Source organism: Carcharodon carcharias, chromosome 28 (genome assembly GCF_017639515.1).
Source record: "Carcharodon carcharias isolate sCarCar2 chromosome 28, sCarCar2.pri, whole genome shotgun sequence".
NCBI classification, from domain to species: domain Eukaryota; kingdom Metazoa; phylum Chordata; class Chondrichthyes; order Lamniformes; family Lamnidae; genus Carcharodon; species Carcharodon carcharias.
In genome coordinates, this window is record NC_054494.1 from 35831840 (window position 1) to 35849895 (window position 18056).

The window sequence follows — 18056 nt, forward strand, 5'->3', positions numbered from 1 at the left end:
CCCCGCCCCGCCCCGCCCCGCCGGTGAATGTGGCACGTGATAGAGACCCAGCCAAGCCCTTCAATCAGACCAAGGCTGATCTGCAGCCCTGGTCCCCCATCTCCAGCCCCTTCCCCTGCGACCATAACACAAAACAAAGAGCTGCTTGAAATCGCAAGAGCAAAAGGAACTCTAAATAAAGTGACAGCCAGGAAAGAAAATGTCATTATTTTGGCCAGTTGATCAGAACTGGAAAAGCTACAGCCATCCCTTCCAGGGGGGCAACAGATCTAGGCATAGTTGGATGGCGCACACAAAGAGTGGCTGCAGATCAGCTACAGTAGATGTTTGAGGATGGAGCAAGACCGACTGACGTACCGTGGCAGCAGCTCTGGTAGCAGCTACACATTGCAGCAAAAAATAAAAGTGAATCCTATATTTATGATGATTATGAGCTAGCATCAACTTTTTTTTGGGGGGGGGGGGGGGGGGGGGTGGTTTGTGGAAAGAGTTGAACCTTGTGCGCACATAGGAACACCACCGCCAGCCAGCTTCCTTCCAAATCGCACACCACCTGATTTGGCACCTCACCGCTCCCTTCCCAAGGGCAACTAGGGATGGGCAATAAAGGCTGGCCCAGCCAACGAAGCCAATGTCCCATGAATGAATTTTGAAAACCTATATCGTCATTTGTTCACTGTCACTGAGTCCCAAACCCTGGAACACTTTTCCGAACAGCATAGTCGGTGTTTCTACACATGCACTATGGTGATGGCTCACCACCACCTTCTCAAAGGCAATTGTTGCCCATTTCCCATGAATGAATTGAAAAAGATACTTATGTATTTCTATCCATTGTTTCATCTCTACCTTTTAGCCTATTTCGATCCCTTCCCCCCACTCCACTAGGGCTATCTGTACCTTGCTCGTCCTTTCTACCCTTAATGTCAGCTATTAGCACATTTCTTAGCTAATATCACCACCATCAACACCTTTGTCCTTTTGTCTGACATCTTTTGGCAATCTTCACCTATCACTGGCCGTCTATCCAGCTCTACTTCTCCCACCCCCCTTAAACCAGCTTATGTTTCACCTCTCTTCTATTTATCCTTAGTTCTGTTGCAGTCATATGGACTCGAAACATTAAAGGTATTCCTCTCCACAGATGCTGTCAAACCTGCTGAGTTTTTCCAGGTATTTTTATTTTTGTTTTGGATTTCCAGCATCCACAGTTTTTTGCTTTTATGAAAAAGATATTTCCCAGCTTACCACCTGAATGGCCTGGTTCTGATGCTGAGGTTAAATCCCTGAGTGTTGAACTACTTTTCTCTATTAATTGCTTTCAAAACCCTTAAAGTCACACTTAACCCTCAATATAACAGGGGTACAAGCTTGGTTTGTCTAATCTCTCCTCATAATCTAGCACTCCGGGTCTTGGCAACATTCTGCCGAAGCTAGACAGCCTTGCAAGGATCAATTCCACAGGATTGTCACATTACAATGTTACAGCCACAAGTTCCATTCCCTTGTGATTAACACAAAAAAGGGAAAATATAAATTGTAAAATGCTGGAAGAATGCAACACAAAGCACATTAATGCTGGCATCAGCTGCTTAGTTGGAGTTCCTGTGCTATTTCCAACAGATTCTGCTTTTATGTCATTCTATAATATCCCAAAGAGAAGTTGCACTTGAGTTCAAAGGTTTTTTTTTAAAAAAACTTAAAATCTCTTGCAAACTGCAAGTTAATTTACTTTATAACAGACACAATTCCCCATCCACCCAATCTCATGCCTACCTTCAATGTCAACTTAGGTACAACAGTAGTCATAGCAAACACATAATGCTGGAAAGACTCAGCAGGTCTGACAGCGTTTAATTCACTGCCACCTCTCTTCCAGTAATGTCAACCCGAACTTGAAGTACTGCTCTTCTCTCTGACAGACATATGCTGTCAGACCTGCTGAGTTTTTCCAGCATCTACCGTGTTTGCTATGACCTGCTGTTGTTTGTTTCAGATTTTCAGCACCCGGAGTATTTTGCCTTTATCTTGGCAGTCATAGCAATACTTTTCAGGGTTGCCATTTAATTAGTTTCGGCAGCAGTTTATTCCAGCATTGCTATCAACATTGAAAAACTGGTTTCATTACGTTCATTGCTATCAACATTGAAAAACTGGTTTCATTACGTTCTTCAGGATACAGCGCTCTTACAAATTTTTTGCATTCCATCTCAATCTTTGTTTGAAGTGTTGGACAAGTAATGTGACATTGGTTAAGTACATGAAGGCAAAATAGTGGCAGGAAATTCATCTGAGCATAGATTATCAGCCAAATGATTTGACTGTGCCATAAAATTCTACACTGAGCTCGTCATTAATTTAAAAGCAAAATACTGTGGATGCTGGAAATCTGAAGTAAAAACCTGCTGGATATACTCAGGTAGGGCAGCATCCATGGAGAGAGAAACAGGGTTAAAGTTTTGAGTTAAATGTGACTCTTTCCCTAGAACCCAGTTCTGAAGAAGTCATATTCAACTGGAAATATTAACCGTTACTCTCTCCACAGATGCTGCCAGACCTGAGTATTTCCAGTCACTAATTAGGGAAGATGTGAATTAATTCTTATTTTTTGACTAATTATGAACAATTTGCCTATAAAGTGACATGTAAAGGATGATAAAAGGCCACCTCTCCTGGGTCTCACCCTTCTGTATCTCTGACCTTTACCAACACAACCTTTTGACTCAAGCTGTAAGACCGCTATCACTATGATAAAAGTGACAGTATTTAGGTAGACATTTACCTGGAGTCATTGATCCTGGTAGCTTTAATCTCTGGATTTGTTTGCTTTCTGTATTTTTCTCTTGACCATCTTGCAAGCTGTGGTGTTGAAGTCACTTCTCTATTCCCTTCACGTTTCTAATGTATAATGTATTTTCATGTCTTTCTCTATATAAACTCATCTCCTTGGCCCTTGTCCTGTTTACATGCAGCCCATTTTTTCTGTACCACTGTTTATCCATGTTATTTGTAATATAAAATCATTTCCTTAACTAATTTAGTCCCTTTAATTCTATTTAAATCATTTTGCAACATCCTGAGAATGCGATAAGGAACTACATATATGTGGTTTCCCCTCAAGAACTCGAAAATTCTATTAAAGCATGGTGATAAACTGAGGACAATGGCTCCCAGTTTCTCTCCCCTCCGTTAGCAGAGGGGTCAATAACCAAGGGGAATAGATTTAACTGATGGAAGGGTTGGAAGAAGTGGAGAAGAAACATTGGCACCAAGAAGGTGGTGGGATCTGGAAAAAGTGAAAAAAAAAGCCTGAAAAAGAGTGCTAGAGGCAGAAACCCTCATTGCACTTTAAAAAATACTTGGATGTACACTTGAAGTGCTATTACCTGCAAAGCTATGAACCAAGAGATGGAAAGTGGCATTAAGCAGAGTAGTTTTTTTTTGGGTCGGCTCAGACAGAACAGACCGATCAGCCTCCTTCAGTGCTATAAATTTCTGATTTCCAAGCAGTATGTTTATGAATCTAGCAAGCAAACTAACCAAATCAACTAATTTTTCTGGAAAAGCCTCATCTCCAACCTGTTCCCAACAAACTCAAAATCAAACCTCACCACAAGAAGTGCATATACATATAGTAATCAAAACCCAAAACTTCTAAATAAAACTTCAAATGAGAACAGTTAAAGACAGGTTATTGCAGTAAACTCATCCTACCCTAAATATGCCACTCAGCTGTGAAAATATCCTCAATGCCATTAAAATATATTTATATTCCACACACAGTAGATCTGTAAAATACAAGTAATTTTTTTCACACATTCATGGGGTGTGGGCATCGCTGGCTAGGCCTGCATTTATTATCCATCCCTAACTGCCTTTAAGGTGATGGTCATGAGCTGCCTTCTTGAACTGCTGCAGTCCATGTGGTGTAGGTGAACCCAGTATTGTTGGGGAGGGAGCCCCAGGATCTTGGCCCATGATGAAGAGGGCAGAAGATTTAAAATTAAACAGATGCAATGAACATGTACAAACGTTTTTATTTAATCACGCAGGAGGAGTTACAAATGGAAATATTTCACAGAGCTCATACAACAAAAAAAAACATTTTCCCCTTACATCTGCCACACTGATCCACGATGTGCTCACCAGCAGTAAAACTAAATGGTGGTACATTATATTAGTTTAAAAACTTCACACAAGAACTTTGTCCCCTTTACAAAAAAAATGTCACAGTCAAATATTACTTGCATTTTAAAAATTACAAAGGAAACGCAAAAAAGTCCACCAGATCCAACACTGCCCATAATGCAAAACAAAATCTGTGACAGGTCTCTTCACTTCTTAAAGGATTTCAAAAGATGTCTATTCCCTCTTGTTATAATAGCTTGTTGCCGCCTGGAAAACAGAAGGGACAACACAGCAAGGTTAAGCTTTTACCTCAGTTTTTATTCAAGTAAGAGAGCACACACTAACCGTGTGAAGTACTGGGCTGGCCGAGACATGTTTACTCTATTTGTCAATATTTGTTTAGCAGATTTGAGGAGCAAAACTATGTTTTTGTTTGAATGGTAGTATCTTCAAGGAATTATCCAAGTCCTCCATGCTCTTGGGCCCAGCCTTCAGTCGTTAAGCCAACTGCATTTACAATACATAAACTATATTTCACACACGGCAGATGCTGTAATATACAAGTCCATTAACATTACAGACATGATTCACTCATCACTACTGTGCTATAGAAAGAAAAAAAGCAAGCATTATTTAGCAATTGGTAGTACATTATCAAATTACACACTATTAATAGAAAGCGCAATGTGTAAGAACGGCTTTATCCACTGAAGAAACAGGAGGTCATGGCTATATTACCACTTAACTTGAGCCTGTAAAGAAAATATCACTAAATAATTTTATTTTTAAAAAAAGGAAAAACAATGTCTGCGTGAATGAAAGTGTATAATTAGAGTTTTTTTTTAAAAACTGTCTTTTAATCTTTATGGTGAGACAGAAGGTTGGAAGAGACCATACCACAGGGCATCTCGAATTCTGTCCACAATGTGCAGGCTTGTGCGAATCGTGTGGTCATGGTGACATGGCCTGCAATGAAGCTCCCACTGGCAGGTACAAACATAACGGTACAAGTCAGAATTAGACTGGTAGAATTCTTATCAGGCTGTTGCTCTGATATTCTTAAAACCCATTATGGTACATTACCTGAGATCTTTTACTCATTAAGTGCTCAAATAGGACTAGGTTATCCTTACACTATTTACTGCTGTATATATTTATGTAAAAATTCAAAAGAAAGCGTTAAATGGGAGAGTAAAAAATGTTATACCCATATTTAATGCTTACAATAAATGCAGTATAATTGCATCATAAAAATATAATTGATTTATGAATCTAGATTACTAAACACAGATTAAAGAGCTAGTTCAATCTAGAGGCAAATAGTTATGGTGACGCATACCAAATCAGTTCTGCCCAAGCTCTGAATGTCTTTCTTAATAATATTGCAATCTTTACCCGCTTCAGAAGTCCACAATTTAGCTTTTACTTGCATGCTGGAATTGTTTTCATACCTACAAGATGGTCGCAATCAGGGAGAGTTGTGGTCCACAGACAATGAACAATTCAAAACGAAGCAAGCTATCAATTTTTCGTACATTACTGGGAGTCTGCAGTTCAATGGATCAGACCAAGGTACCAGTTGTCCTCTCGCTCTCTCCTCCTTCCTTTCCCCATTCGCATGCTTGGCTGGGATCCATTCAAAACTTCCCCACTGCCCCAAGTGTGTTTAGAAACATCACTTTTACCCGTCAGAGTGATCAGTGAAATTAGAAGAGTCAAATAGCAGAATAACCCTATTTTAAAGAAAAATCCAAGTTCGTAGCCATAATCCCAGATTGAACAATTCAAAAAAAGCAAGATTCAGACTTTTAGCAAACGAGAGTTCAACTTTACTCTTCTACACAAACAAAAATTGCCAGAATACATTAAAACCTATTAAGATCGTTCTAGTCTCTCCAGCCAACCAACGGAGGCCGTTATTTTACATGGCACAACAGCAGCATACGTCTTTAAGGGCTACAAAACTTCATGAAAATTAGTGAAATAACATCTAACTAGTCACTTAAAAAGTTTCCACAACAGATTCAAATAATCTATCTTCAGGTTATTGGAATAGAAATAGTTTTAGATAAATTTGTGGTCAGGAGCTTTTATATATGCACATATACAGAAAGTTTTGGTATCTTCAAAGAGCAAGGGCAATTTTAACCATTTTGAAACCAAAAAGCATTGAACTAGCTTTTCAATTACAATTGTACATGTTTTCCTCTAATACCTGTGAAACATAGGCTTTACCTTGATCATGGAGAGCTTCAGAAAGGCCAAGTCATCTAGTAAGGCCTATACTGAGTTTGGCCACTTCCTCCTCCTCCTCTCCTAGGAGCTTTACCATAGGTGCCTGGTTGACCTGAAAGTAAAATTAGTTGAAGAAAAGGATTTGTCAACTCTCAAGCTGTTGACTACCTTTTGAACTAAACTTCTGTTCACCCAACACCTTTGCTCGGAAGCGTCGGTTTGGCTCAGCCGGCAGTACTTCTTCAGTCAGGGGGCAAAGAGTTCTAAGCCCCTTCTCGGACCCAAACACAAAATCTAGGTTGACGCTTACAATGAAGTAGAGTTCAACAGTTGGACGTGCCATCTTCCAAATGAGATGGTAAGCAGAGGCCTAATCTGTCTACTCTGATGGATATGGAAGATTCCATGGCACTATTTGGAGGAGCAAAACTCTGGGCAACATCCATCCCTCAAGCCAGCACCAAAAACAGAATGGCCATTTATCCCATTGCTGTTTTAGCAATGACTGCCATGCCTGCCTACATAACAGGAGCCACTACACCTCAGGAGTACTAAATTGGCTTTGGGTATGGTGAGGATGGTATGCAATCTCTAAACCTGCTTGTCAAGACGCGTGGAATAAGGCACAACTTTATCCGGGCATTTGACAAAATTGACCATTTTCAAGTCATGTTCATCACGGCATTAATTGTGAGACTGTAACGAGGAATCTTCTGCTTGCAATCACACAAACGTATAGATCAAATCCAGTTTGCCAACCCTATTTAGATTAAGCCTGCATTCTTTCCATCAAGTGTGATCAGCGTATGCAAGGAAGGAAGAAAGATTCCTTTGTTGCAAACGTTGAGAATGCCTAGAAGTTCAATTCAAATGGAAATGATCTGTCTGTTCACAGCACTGCTCTAACCAATTTGAACAGCAGAGCAGTGCTGGCAGCAGGCACTTGTGGTTCATTTGAATTTACAGATATTTTTCCAAACAATGCTCTCTGTGGTCACTGTTATTTTATATGGTATGCTGACAGTTTAAGCAGAGCTGTAGCTGTGTAATTCTGTTGTGGACTGCTCCCCAAGAGCACCAAATAGTTCCCTTTCACAGGCTAAAGATTTATTGCATTTAAATAAACACCCCTGGAAGTTCAACATCTATCCAAGATTTAACTTTAATCCTTTAAGCCTTATTTCAGCTATGCTCAGCAACCAATGTTGGGTGAGTAATCAATCACTATAATTGGTCTCCACTGTGGTCCACATTTGGTGCAATCTTTTTCTGATGTGTTATCTTTAAAGATCATTTCCTAAGGAGTTTTGGGGGATTGGGCAACAGGACCATTAAGGAGATCCCAGAATTTCACAACACAAATAACTCCGGGGAAGCAGGGCAAGCATGACAGGGTAAATACACAATTTAAGAGAGAGGTGATTCTTGAAACATTATAAACTTTCCAAGGCATAACAGCGAGTTAGCAGAAGTTACTGAGGCCTAAAGTAAGGACACAAAAAACTAAGGGAGGGCAATTTCTTATTCCCATCTCACAGAGGCATTAACTCCTTGTTGCTTTATTGTTCCACTGGCACTGGTAGGCTTCTATTCCCAAGGCTTACCTCGGCTATGTGAGCTAAGTTATTTGGCAACATGAGGCATTGCAGCCAATCCCGATCCTGTTCTCATGCAATATCTACTGAAGGGACTGATGAGATAGCAAAACAGGAGCAGAAACCCTGGACAACATGCCCTCTTGGGCTCTCCTGGGGCGTTTGAGGCCAATTCCAGTATAAGCCATCAGCTGTGACTCAGAGGTGGGACTCTCGCCTTGGAGTCAGATTGTGGGGCAAAGTCCCACTCCAGGGACTTGAGCATGAAATCTAAGCCAACACTCTTGTGCAGTACTGAGGGAGTGCTTCATTGTCAGAGGCGCCCTCTTTCGGATGAGCCCGTCAGGCAGGCGAGAAAGATCCCAAGGCACTCCTGAAAAAGCAGCGAAGCTCTCCCCAGCATCCTGGCCAATATTTATCCCTCAACCAATACCTAATACAATGCTCTGAACAACACTGAACATTGCTGTGGAACTTGGCTGTGCACAAATCGGCTGTGTTTTTAATCACGTCAGTGGCTACACTCCAAAAATTAATTAGCTGCAAAGCACTTTGAGATGTGTCAAGAATGGGAAAGGTGCCTTTGAAATGCAAGTCTTTCTTTAATACCTACCACTGTCCAAAATGGAGATGAACTAATTGCACCCAACAGCTTTCCTAGTGTATATGGTTCAGCTACTGACAGCCAGATGAGCCATCAGGAGGTCCAAGCAAAGTTTTGGGTGAAACTGCATGCTTTTTTAAAAAGGAGGTATTTCCACCATCTTCCCTTTTCAGGTTTCTCCAGGCCACGTACTTACTGTGGGTTGGTCTGTGACCCACTATCAGAGTGAAGTCTGCCAACATCACTCAAATCACTTGCTCGAGAGACATAGCAAGTCGCTCTCCATTTTGCCTCTCCACTGCAGATTAGTTGACATCGGCAACTCAGCAGATTGACAGACCAAGGGACTACTTACTGGGCTTTGTCAATAACTATTGAGAAGCAACTCCTGGTCTATGAAACTTACTGTTATAATCACCATATCCCTGTCCATAACCATAATAGCCATAGTTGTATGCAGGGTAGTCATAGCCACTATATCCACCATAATTCTGGTTATAGCCATAGTTATAATTTCCATAACTTGGGTTCCAATAGTTACTGTTGTAGCTTTGACTCCAGGTCTGGCTTTGTCCTAGAAATGGCAAACACAAACAGTTAGCAATTCAAAACAGCAAAATCATACATAGTTATAGCATCTGACAAATTAAATTTGCCTATCCTTAAAAGGGTTCGATAGGGTATGTTGGAAATGTGTTTCCCTTGGCTGGGGACTGTAGAACTATGTCTCAAAATAAGGGGTCAGCCAGTTAAGACTGAGATGAGGAGAAAGTTCTTCACTCAATGGGCTTTGAATCTTTGGAATCCTCTATCCTGAAGGGCTCGGGATGCTCAGTTGAACATACTCAAGACAGCAATCAACAGATTTTTGAAGACTAAGGGAAGTAAAGGAAATGGGATAGTATGGAACATAAAACTGAGGGAGATCAGCCATGAATTTACTGAATGGCAAAGCAGACTTGCAGGGCCGAATGGCCTGTTATTACTTATATTCTTTTATGTGCAAAAATAAGTGGAAGAACCCAGGTCAAGTGGGTCTCCATGTACCTGCAGGAGAACACTACAAATTTTCATGTAGCACAGGGCACATTGCATCTTTCCTGGAGGAATCCACTTACTTCTATTCCCAACTACAGCTGCGAGCTAGATGGCTGACTATCAGAGGGGAAGGGAAGAAAGCACTAGCTTGGCTGAGGAAGTCACACTCTTATCACAAAGCAGAAGACTGCAGATTTGAGCCCTTCTCAGAACTTTAACAGACAATCCAAGCTGAAATTCATAGACAATACTGAGGTACTGCCACATTGTGAGAAGTCTTATCTTTTGGGTAAAAGGGCAGGTGGAGGGCTGCCCACCTGTTTGGGTTGCATTACCCTGCGACATTATTGATTAGTCAGGAGTTTTACAATGTTGTGGCTAACATTCCTCTCTCTCACCAACAAAATCAGATAAATTATTCCAGCATCCACAGTTTTTTGTTTTTATTCCATTCATCTGATAGTTGTGTATGGGATTTAATGAAAGAAACTCTTGCCTGTATGGCGGTGGCCACACTTTCCCTTAATTGCAGGTGATTTGGGACTCCCTGAAGTGCTTTTTAAATACAAACTTTTTCGACACAAACATCCCCATCAGCAGTACACTTTTCCCAAGTGACCACAGTTAACAGCATAGGCAGATATACTGACATGGGAAGAATGGCCATTATGTCCACTGCCCCAGCCATGATCAACAAGTTCAGCAGGGAACAAGAATCAAAATTAAGAACATGTACTCCATGGCTCCAATTTCTACCATATGGTACATTAATCTATTAACCTCTGTGTGGACAATCTAGGCAGCCATAATAAAATGGGAAGTATTACATTCATGCAGTTGGGGTCAGAGAACTTGGATCTAAGAACATGGATACAGCCAAGAACCATCATCTTACTCTCAGTAGGCGAGGAGTGCTCATAAGTGTCCTAAATGGACAAGTGGTCCATTTCTGACCAGTTAACATCTCTCACCTTGATGAGCATAATGTTAGAAAAACTTCACATATATACAACATTGTAAAATGAACACGTGGAAATAATTTCAAAATTTTAGTCTTGTGAACTCAGGTGGCTTTTGTAAGCCTCAGGTTTTGATCTTATGGCTTTATTCAATTCTTTTGAATTTTTCATTTCTAGGGAATCACCAATTTCTCTTACACTGCTCAAAAGATATTTCGACAAACTTGCATATAGCAGTGGCTATTTCTACAAACCCATGTTATAACTGCTATAATTCAAGGATTGTGCCTCTACAATAGGAGCTCTAAGTCATGACCTCCGCTGTACAGGGGAAGCTTCCCATTGCTAAGATCGCAATACATTATACCTCCTCTACCTCTTCCTCTTCCGGTGAATCCACCTCGGCCTCCCCACTGCTGCTGCTGGTACACTTCCTTAGGTTGGGCCAATTTGATTTCGACCTTTAGGAAGAAACACACAGAGAAGCAATTAAGTTTGTCAACATATGCCAGACACTACAGATTTTATAAAGAAATACATTCGAACTTGTATGGAATCATGTAGACAATCATTGGATCTACACTTATTCCTGACATGAGAAACGTATATATCTGAAAAAGTCAAAAGCATTTGCTACATGACCACCCACAATTGCAAAATGTGCCACACCTTGCTCGTTCCAACATCGTGGAACTTCTTTTCCATTATTGTCTTCACTGGATTATCCTCTTTGAATGTGATGAAACAGAATCCTCTTCTCTTGTTGGTCTTCGTGTCCATGGGGAGCTCAATGGATTCGATCTATGAAGTAGACAAAACTAATTATTTTGTTTAAGTAAAGGTGTGCAGTAATGTTTCTAAATTTCAAGGCAACAACTTTTTGCTCTTTTATGTAACCTCATTGAGCGCAACAGGACTTCATAAGCAAAGTAGCTCCAAAATAAAGCTTTTGCTTTTCCTTTCCCTTTTAGAGACCAGGGTCCATTACAAACTATTATTCAACAATCAGGAAATATGACTCCAAATAGTACACCCTCCGACTTAAATATCCTGTAGAATAAAAGGAGATGACTGTGCTTATGATAGGACTGAAAGCACCGCAGAGGGGAATTTCAACCAAACTTAACATTTAAACAGGAGCTTTAGAACAAAGAAATATGGACATTTTAAAAGGCAAATTAACCCACACAGCTCCTATTAAACAAAAACTCTGTAATAACAGCACTTTAAAATGGTAATCAGTTGGGGAATGGTCGGTACTATGGAACCGGGATAAAACAATACAACAAAAATTGAACATTTAAAATCTTCAGCAAATGGAAGTAGTCAATCAATTTATTGATTCAAGTTTCCATACGAGAAGACTTATTTCTCAATGCTGACTATATTTACTACACAAAATAGATTTACATACATATGTATCCCACTAGTTGTTGAATAAACCAAGGTCTTACCTCTCCAAAAGTTCCAAAATATTCTCTCACTTTTTCTTCTGGACAATCAGGATCCAAACCACCAACAAAGATCTTCTTGATTTGCTCCTTGCCCTTCATAGCTTGAGCTTTCTTGGGATCAATAACTCTCCCATCAAGTTTGTGTTCCTTATTCAATACCTGAATGTTAAAACAAAAGACTAATTTATATGTTGTTAGGTGAATGGATCACACTTCAATCCTATTTTATTTGAAAGTGGAAATTGAAATTTACAAGTAAAATCCTTTTAAACACAAGTCTTTGGAAGATTGATCATTTTATTTATTTTTTTAAATTTTCATCTTCAAGTAATTGAAGGCCTATGACATTAACTCACGCTTGAAGGTCACTGACTAATTAATGGACTTCAATATGTGCTTGTATCATCACACAGCAGTCAAAGCTCAGCATCCTTGATATTGAACTGTTCCAAATAGTCAAAACTGGCTTACCCTTAATTTTTGTGTTAAAGAGATACATTGAAATTCATATGTTAAAAATAGAGCTGCAATAAAGTATAACTCAGTTTCAGTAATACTCAAAGTTTCGGCCAACAATTCAAGGTTAACCAAGTTTGGTTTTTCGCAGCAAGTTTTATCGTCATGAGTGCTAAATATTTAGACAACCTAAAGCTTCCAAGCTCAGGGCATGGCTGTTACAAAGTAAGGTGGATGTGATATTTTTCATGTGACTAGGTAAACAGAGTAATACGTCAAAGTTGTTTTTGTTTTCAACCTTTAAAGGATAGCATATTATTCCTGCGCATGGATGGTAAATAGATCTAACTGACCAGACCCAGGGGCACATTAAAAAAAAAGCACCTAATCTAAAAGGATATCTTTTAATTCATTTTAACAAAAATACTGCTATTGTTGCCTAGGAATCAAGATAAAGGTTGTTACATGGTTAGGCTAGTGTATCAAAAGCTCTGAAAATCACCAAAACAGAACAAGCAAAATCAATTTCTCTGATGAACGAACCAACGTGTTTGAGGGTAAAACAATGTTGACCAAGCATCAACACTCCATTTTACATGGTACAGGCCCTACCGAATTCAGAGTGACATTTGATCCTCAAGGTCAGCTGGAGCATAAAAGGCACCCCAGTGGACTAAATTATTGCCAGTTACTCCACTCCCATTTCACCTAAACTCTGGATTAATCATTTACATAATCCACCACAACTTCACATTCTGAAGATCTACAGAACATCAAACTTTCCAAAAGTGCATTTTAATCATTAAAAGATGGATTCCATCTTTGCTTCCAGCACGGCAATTTAAGTAACCCATTCAGTCTTCCAGCTGCCATATATTATTCAATTTATTCTTCAATCACCTCAGCTATTTCCTCTCCTTCAGAAGGGGGCTGTTTGCCAAGCATTCTATTCTTCAGCTTCAGTTACAACTCCTCCAACAATGACGCAGTCTATGCCAGCCTACCATAGAGCAGCATACAGGTTTGGACAACAGCAAACATTCACACCACTGAAGCATGCCTATACACAGCAAGACTTGGACAACATTAAGGCTTGAGCTGATAAGTAGCAAGTAACATTCGCAGCACACAAGTGCCGGGCAATGACCATCTCCAACAAGAGAGAATCCAACCATCCCCCTCTTGACGTTCAATGGTATTACCTTCACTGAATCTCCCACCATCAACATCCTGGGGGGTTACCATTGACTAGAAACTGAACTGGACCAACCATATAAATACAGTGCTGCAAGAGCAGGTCAGAGGCTGGGAATTCTGCGGAGTAACTCACCTCCTGACTCCCCAAAGCCTGTCCACCATCTACAAGAGACAAGTCAGGAGTGTGATGGAATACTCTCCACCTGCCTGGATGACTGCAGCTCCAGCAACACTGATGGGGCTCAACACCATCCAGGACAAAGCAGCCCACTTGATTGGCACCCCATCCACCACCTTAAGCATTCACTCCCTCCACTACCGACAGGCAGCAGTGTGCGTACCACCTACAAGATGCACTACAGCAACTCACCAAGGCTCCTTCGACAGCACCTCCCAAACCTGCAACCTCTACCACCTAGAAGGACAAGGGTAGCAGATGGATGGGAACATAGCCACCTGCAAGTTTCCCCTCCAAGCCACACAACATCCTGACTTGTAACTATATCACTGTTCCTTCATATCGCTGGGTCAAAATCCTGGAGCTCCCTCCTTAACAGCACTGTGGGTGTACCACATGGACTGCAGCAGTTCATGAAGGCAGCTCACCACCACTTTCTTAAGGGCAATTAAGGATGAACAACTTCCTTAATGAACATGAACATTTTCAAAAATGCTGGCCTAGCCAACGACATCCACGTCCTCTGAAAGAATATTTTTTAAAATGCGCTATACAATGACTATTTCCAACTCGATCTTCAAAGGGACCATCAGCATCTTGGAGTCACCAACGAAATGACTAGCTAGACCAGCCACATTAGTACTTCTACTACAAGAGCTGATCAGAGGCTGGCGCCTCCGCAATGAATGACTCACCTCCTGACCTCAAAGCTTCTCCATCATCTTTAAGTCAGCAGTGCGAAGTATTCACCTGTCATCCAAATGAGAGCAAATGCAGCAGCACTCAGATTCAACACAATCCAGGACAGGGCAGTTTGCTCGATTGCCTTTCCTGCTACTGGGCTCCATTACTGGTGCACTGTGGCTGCAGATTGCACTAAAGCACTCTCCAACATTACTTTGATTGCATTTCTGAATCACACAACCAAGGAGAACACCATCACATCAAAGTCACAAAACAACCTGACAAACATATTTTGCCATCCTATCAATCACGTTTCAAAATCCTTTGGAATCCTTTGTTTGACAATATTGTGGGAGCACCATCATCACAGGGACTCCAGTAGTACAAAGCAACAGCACACAACCCCATCTACCTAGCACAACTGAGATAGACAATAAATGCTACCTTGTCGACATCACCTATGTCCTGAGAACAAATAAAATGTTAGTTTAATATAATGTTTGGTATTTCCTAACATTTAAAGGAAAAGTAGGTAGGCATCCCAATATGATCAACGGCCAGTACAATAAAACAAATCTATCCTAACGCTGCAATGCAATACTGAGGGATCTCTGCACTGTCAGAGATGCCATTGTTCAGGTGTTAAACCAAGGCACCACCTGCCCTCTTAGATGAGCATAAAAGTTGCCACACAATATTTATCCTTCACCCAGCGCCACTAAAGCAGATTGTCTGAATGTCCCATTGCTGTTTGTGGGACTTGCTGTTCACAAAGTGGTTGCCATCTCTCCACCATTACAGTGGTGGCTACACTTCAAAAGCACTATAGGGTGCCTGGTAGTTGCGAAAGGCACCAATTAATATAAAAAAGGGGAGTTACAGGTTGCCTCAGACACTATATATGAAGGCTACATTTCAGTGCACAGGAACTGGCATCAGCTTAAGAAAACAATTTTGCTGCAATCACAAGCTAAGTGTTGGGAAAGGCCAAAATGGTAACTATTACATTATTAAAAGCCGATTACATCACAGAGCTTCTTCTGCAATATAAATGTTCTGAGTTCACGCTGTTTATACTTTGGGCGGGGGGGAAGAGGAGGAGCGAGAGGAGGAGGTGGGATCCAGAAAGGATCAACTATAGATAAGCACTGCTTAAAATTATTTATACTTTTGGTCACCAGCCTCCCCATGTAACACAGGGGGTTATTATATCCTGTGCTGCCCTCTGCACATGGTTTTCCAGCCCACATGGCTGAAAGAGCAGCATGGTGTTCCACACTCCAGAGGCATGGGAGCTCCTGCTTATATGGGCCGACTGCCTTCGGAGGCTATGCTATAATGTAATGGAATATGAGATGATAAATGGCCAGATAAACTTACATTTGGGGCTCCGATGCCCCACAATTAATGGGTGCTGACATGTTGCACGTGTTTATAATCTGGATGATGCTTGCCAACTGTTTGCTAACAATATGCTTTATTAAAATCTCAGTTGAAATAGGTAACAATACAAAATGTTTATTTGGTTTCACAGTCTAATGCATCAGTATACAATTTCCTTTCATCACATTCAATTGATTTTGCCCCTCGGGTTTTACATGACATCCCCAAGGAAAGGAGTGTGATCAGGAGTACACATGTATCCCGCCACCCCCAGTTTTGCCATTGATTAAATAAGCTTTTGTATCAAATTCCACTACCTGCTCCAAGTTTAAGAGTCATAATGGCCACAGGGCTGCCACATATTAATTTCAAGAGTGAATTTCAGAAGAAACTGACTCATCACAAGCAATGCTTCACTTAGCTTAAGAATTGCCTTATGTATAGATTCCATTAACACAAGGGGCACACATAGCTGAATACTCCAGAAGTCAACATAGATTAACATCTGTTTTTGTTCCCCCTCTGCTCTACGAGCAATGAAAAAACACAATATTGCTTGTTTTTGTGGAGGGCTGTGTTGGTGATGGAGAGAAAAATAGCTGGTTCCAATTCCAGTAGTTCAATAGTGATCTCTGATGAAAATTAAATACAAGATCAGAATCAGCTTTTGCTGAAACTGAGCCATCAGTGCTGTCCAGGGCCCTTCCACTTTGTGACAAGTTGCCAGAAGGCTTCTGGCAGTTACATAACCAGCATGAAATTTCCACCATCAGAAGCGATGTTGTAAGAATGACCGAGCATCAAAACCCAACAAACATACAAAACCAGGTCACTTATTCAATGAGTCAAAACACTGAAGGTAGGGATGAGGAAAAGTCCCATAATGCAGAGGGTCAAAAGCTATGCCTTCCTGACCAAACAATAGTGTAAAAGGAGACAATATGCATGAATTTGCTGCCATTAATTTCCACTGGGATTACAACTACCACAACTACTGTCTTGTTGTAGTTCTTATACACTTCTTCATTGCTTTGAAACTTGGGCAATGGAGTAAACCATTCTTGAAATTTATAGCTCTTGGCTTGTATTTCCAGCTTCCTGACATTTTTAAATTATAACTATTTTTAAACTTTCTTTCTTTGGTCTCCCACATCTTATTCTGGTTAAGCTATCCTGACAAGAGGGCCTTTTCTTCCACGCACATGTGATTCTAGCATCCATATTCACCCCTTCAGTATTCTTTCTACAGTGGCACCAAGCTGATTTAGGTCCTACTTGTGCAGCAACACAAATTACAAGCTGTGAGCATAAATCCACACCCAACTGCAGAAAATCAAGAGTTCCAGCACATTATCTTACAGTGTCAGCTTGGTGTACTGATAGCGTTCAACAACTCTCATGTCAAAAGGTCATGAGTAATTAATTCCCAGCTCAGACCTGAAAACAATCTAGGCCAATACAGCACTGAGGGAATGTGGCATTGTTGAAGGTGCTTACTTTTAAAGCTAAGCCCACATCATTCAGCCGAAAGTGAAAATCCACTCTACCATTTTAACATTTCTCACTTATCCACCACTGACAACAGATCAACTGGCCACCATCTCATTGTACAAATTGGCTTGGCAACATTAACAGTAACTGCATTTCAAATATAACCCCACTGGCTGATAAACACTGCAGGAAAGAAATACTGGCCTTGGAGAGGGTGAAGGGCAGATTATTTAGAATATCAGGCCTGAATGGGTTACATTATGAGGACAGGTTGCATAAATTTGGTTTGTATTTTTTTTAAATTTTGGATGGTTGAGAGGTACTCTAATTAAAGATGTTCAAAATGTTTAAGGCGATTTGATGTGGTAGATACGGGGAAATTGGGGGAAAGTGCAGAAGTAGGCATAATCTTAAAGCTACAGCTGAGTTAGTTAAGAATAAAATCAGGAAGGATTTTTTTCCCTCACATAAAGGGAAGAAGTCTGAACCCAATTTTCCCCAATAAGTTATACAGGTTTTTGTTAGGCAAGTATATCCAGGGACACAGAACTAAAACAGATACAGCAAATTAAGTTGTGGTACAGATTAGCCTTGATCTAATAGAACTGCAAAGCAAGTTTGAGGCTGAATGCAAAAATCATGTGATTTTGTTTC

The 18056-nt window shown here is 40.6% G+C and overlaps 1 protein-coding gene across 1 annotated transcript in view; it reads right to left on the bottom strand.

Annotated features, from left to right (window-relative positions):
* Positions 1-4019: 4019 nt before the first annotated feature.
* LOC121270798 (heterogeneous nuclear ribonucleoprotein D-like) overlaps positions 4020-18056 on the bottom strand; it is a 29490-nt gene continuing 15453 nt past the window's right edge. The window contains exons 3-8 of the mRNA XM_041176236.1: positions 12014-12172; positions 11229-11360; positions 10936-11020; positions 8969-9136; positions 6364-6475; positions 4020-4395 (exon numbers count right to left, since the gene is read on the bottom strand). Of these exons, the coding sequence (XP_041032170.1) occupies positions 6399-6475; positions 8969-9136; positions 10936-11020; positions 11229-11360; positions 12014-12172 (621 nt within the window). The 3' untranslated portion in view covers positions 4020-4395; positions 6364-6398. The remainder of the gene's footprint in view (positions 4396-6363; positions 6476-8968; positions 9137-10935; positions 11021-11228; positions 11361-12013; positions 12173-18056) is intronic.